This window comes from Nematolebias whitei, chromosome 10 (assembly GCF_014905685.2).
Source record: "Nematolebias whitei isolate Nwh7 chromosome 10, NemWhi1, whole genome shotgun sequence".
In the NCBI taxonomy this organism is placed as follows: domain Eukaryota; kingdom Metazoa; phylum Chordata; class Actinopteri; order Cyprinodontiformes; family Rivulidae; genus Nematolebias; species Nematolebias whitei.
In genome coordinates this window covers 9,520,193-9,524,001 of record NC_056507.1, presented here as the reverse complement: position 1 = coordinate 9,524,001, position 3,809 = coordinate 9,520,193, and the positions used below count along the sequence as shown (strand labels likewise).

The window sequence follows — 3,809 nt, the reverse complement described above, 5'->3', positions numbered from 1 at the left end:
CTCTGTGTCTCTGTCCCTGCAGGATGAGACGTTTGTCCTGTTTTTTTCATCACTGCGTCTCTGTCCCCACATGATGATATGTTTGTCCTGGTTTACCCGTCTCTCTGTGTCTCTGTTCCTGCAGGATGAGACGTTTGTCCTGGTTTACCCGTCTCTCTGTGTCTCTGTCCCCACATGATGATATGTTTGTCCTGGTTTACCCGTTTCTCTGTGTCTCTGTTCCCGCAGGATGAGACGTTTGTCCTGGTTTACCCCGTCTCTCTGTGTCTCTGTCCCCACATGATGAGACGGTTGTCCTGGTTTACCTGTCTCTCTGTGTCTCTGTTCCCGCAGGATGAGACGTTTGTCCTGTATGACGCTGCTGCTGCTCCTGGTCTTCACACTCACAGCTGAGGCCAACAGAAGATCCAAACATCACAAAGGTGAGATCTTCAAACAGAACCTGTCCTCCAGAACCAGCAACTGTGCTGACGTGTCCTCGTCCTTATCTTCTTCTTCTAATTTTATTCTTGTCCTCTTCTCATTATTTTTCACCTCCTCGTGGTCCTCAGTGGTCCTCCTCCTCCCTGCAGCTCCATGTTCAACATAATTTGTCCAACATGTCCACTGTCCCTGTCCCTCCTCGGCATGTGTCCAAACCATTGCAGGCTCAAACTTTGTCTCTAAATCTGAGCTGTCCCTCTAGTGGACTCATTACTAACTCTGTTCATCGTGGTCCCTCCCAGTGAAGAACTTGTCCTCCTGTCTCTGTTAAACACCATCTCCAAACCCAACATCAGAGCAGGTCTCGTCTCCTGAACCCTCTGCTGTCCTTCTGTCACAAACTGTCTCTGTCCGCTCTTCACCTTTCCATCTTGAATGAGTTCAATCCATGAGCCAGTTGTGATCATCAAGTCTGATTCATCAGGAGGACACAAAGAGGTTTTCTGTCTTCAGTTGGTTTTTGGACTTCATGCAGATGTTTGCTTCGTCTTGTTGGAGGTTTAAAGAAAGAAGAGAAACACTGAGCGTCAGTGAGCAGAAGACAGATTCTCCTGAAAATATGGAACCAGGGTCTGGATGGAGAACCAGGGTCTGGATGGAGAACCTGGGTCTGGATGGAGAACCAGGTTCAGGGTGAACAACCTGGGTCTGGGTGGAGAACTTGGATCAGAATGGAGAACCAGGGTCAGGGTGGAGAACCAGGCAGATGTTCTAGAGAAGTTGTTTTCTAAGCGGATCAGGTGAAGAACGATGTTCCGCATTGTATTTTTTTTATCATTTTTAATTTTCAGATCAGAGGACCAGGTTAGAAGCGCAGGGATCAGTTTGGGTCTAGTGTTTCTGTAACGGTTCTGAGGGACTGAGGACGGTTCAGAAGAACCTGGTGTCCTAGTTTGGTTCTGGTCCAATAAAAGGAGTGTGACCGTTTTTCTGCTCTGCAGGTGGAAAACACGAGAAGTCTCGACCCGCCTCGGAGTGTTCTGCTGCAGAGACCCGGTACGGGAAATGTGTCCCAGAACACGGTGACTGTGGAGACGGTCTGAGGGAGGCCACATGTCAGGACCAGACTGAGAAGATCCACTGCAGGATCCCCTGCAACTGGAAGAAGGAGATCAGTAAGACCCGCACAGAACCGAGCCGCACCTCAGAACCAGAGACCAGGAAACTTTACTGATCCTCAGCAGAACTCCTGACGAGTTCTGAAAGAGTCCAGAATCTACAGATTTAAACTTTGAATTTATTTAGATTGTGGCGCCACCTGGTGGCCAAAGTTTGTAAAACTGAACAATTTGACCCCAAAGATGCAATCAATAAAAACAATTTAATTAAATAAAACATCAATAGATTAATTAAATACATTTTTTAAATAAAGTAATTTGATATAAATTATATAATTACAAACTAAATTTGTACATAAAAATGAACATAGTTTGCTTAAAAAACACATATAAATAAAATAATGTACAAAATAAAATCTAAATGAATAATAAAATACAAAATGAGAAAATTAAGAAAATTGTTAAATAAAAAAAATAGAACTGAGTAAAATAAAAAGAGCAAATAAATAAAATAAAATAAAATCTGTTGGTTTCTCTTCATGTTTAAATTTGTGGTCCCAAGAGTTCTGGACCGTCTGAACCAACAAGACCCGACCAACAGAACCGAGTCAGCCCTGAAGACTCAAACCAAACAGATTTTACTTTAAAACAAGTTTAATGAAAAGGTAATATGGTTCAATTTGTTGAAGTTAAGTTTTTACAGACACTGACCTGTCCCTGAAGGCAACACGAGTCTGAGACTCTGTTTATTTCTTGTATTGTTGTTGTTTTTGTTGTTATCATGTTTGTTTTGAGCAGAAATCTGAACCAAACCTTTGGTTCTGACCCAGTTTGATGATGATGGGACACAACATGAACCCAGACATCACAACAGCTGATCAGAACCAATCAGATCCCTGATTCAGTTCTGTTGAATCATCAGAACCTTCTGGTCTCTCGTTAACTTGTGGACGTTCTGTTCTTCAGGTGACTGCAAGTACAAGTTCGGCCCGTGGAGTTCCTGCGACAGCACCACCAACACAAAGACCCGGTCCGGAACCTTGAAACGAGCTCTGTTCAACGCTGAGTGTCAGACCACCGTCAGGGTGTCCAAACCATGTTCTCACAAGGCCAAGAAGGTCAAAGGTAAGAGCAGAACATCCGGATCGTTGGGTTCCTGTTCACTCAGACCCTGAAGGTTCTTCATCAGAACCTCCTGTTCTGAGAACATAATCCAGATGATTCTAAAGAACCCTGCAGAGATGAGTTATTAAACATGGATAGTTGTTTATTTATTTATATAAAATCTGAACCTGAAGCATTATTCTGCTCTGAACTCACCTGTCTGTCTCACCTTCATGGGCTCTGGTCTTACCTGTCTGTCTGCACTCTGTCTCACTTTTATGGGCTCTGGTCTCACCTGTCTCACCTTTTTATGGGCTCTGGTCTCACCTGATATGGGCTCTGGTCTCACCTGTCTCACCTTTTATGGGTTCTGGTCTCACCTGTCTCACCTTTTTATGGGTTCTGGTCTCACCTGTCTCACCTTTTTATGGGCTCTGTTCTCGCCTTTTATGGGCTCTGGTCTCGCCTTCATGGACTCTGGTCTCACCTGTCTATGTGTCTCAATTTTATGGGCTCTGGTCTCACCTTTTATGGGCTCTGGTCTCACCTGTCTCTCTTTTATGGGCTCTGGTCTCACCTGTCTCACCTTTTTATGGGCTCTACCCCATAAAAGAGAGACATGTGAGACTAGAGCCCATAAAAGGTGAGACAGGTGAGGGCAGAGCCCATAAAAGTGAGACAGAGTGCAGACAGTCAGGTGAGGCCAGAGCCCATAAAAGGTGAGACAGGTGAGACCAGAGCCCATAAAAGGCGAGACAGGTGAGACCAGAGCCCTTAAGAGACAGGTGAGAGCAGAGCCTCACCTGTCTCACCTTCATGGACTCTGGTCTCACCTGTCTTATCTGTCTCACTTTTATGGGCTCTGCCCTCACCTGTCTCACCTTTTTATGGGCTCTGGTCTCACCTGTCTTATCTGTCTCACTTTTATGGGCTCTGCCCTCACCTGTCTCGCCTTTTATGGGCTCTGGTCTCACCTGTCTCACCTTTTATGGGCTCTGGCCTCACCTGACTGTCTGCACTCTGTCTCACTTTTATGGGCTCTGCCCTCACCTGTCTCACCTTTTATGGGCTCTGCTCTCACCCGTCTCTTTTATGGGCTCTGCTCTCACCTGTCTCTCTTTTATGGGCTCTGCTCTCACCTTTTATGAGCTCTAGTCTCACCTT

At 45.3% G+C, this 3,809-nt stretch overlaps 1 protein-coding gene across 1 annotated transcript in view; it reads left to right on the top strand.

Annotated features, from left to right (window-relative positions):
• mdkb (midkine b) overlaps positions 1-3,809 on the top strand; it is a 7,421-nt gene that overhangs the window by 2,980 nt on the left and 632 nt on the right. Inside the window, exons 2-4 of the mRNA XM_037682626.1 lie at positions 334-422; positions 1,425-1,598; positions 2,508-2,666. Coding sequence (XP_037538554.1) covers positions 334-422; positions 1,425-1,598; positions 2,508-2,666 — 422 coding nt within the window. The remainder of the gene's footprint in view (positions 1-333; positions 423-1,424; positions 1,599-2,507; positions 2,667-3,809) is intronic.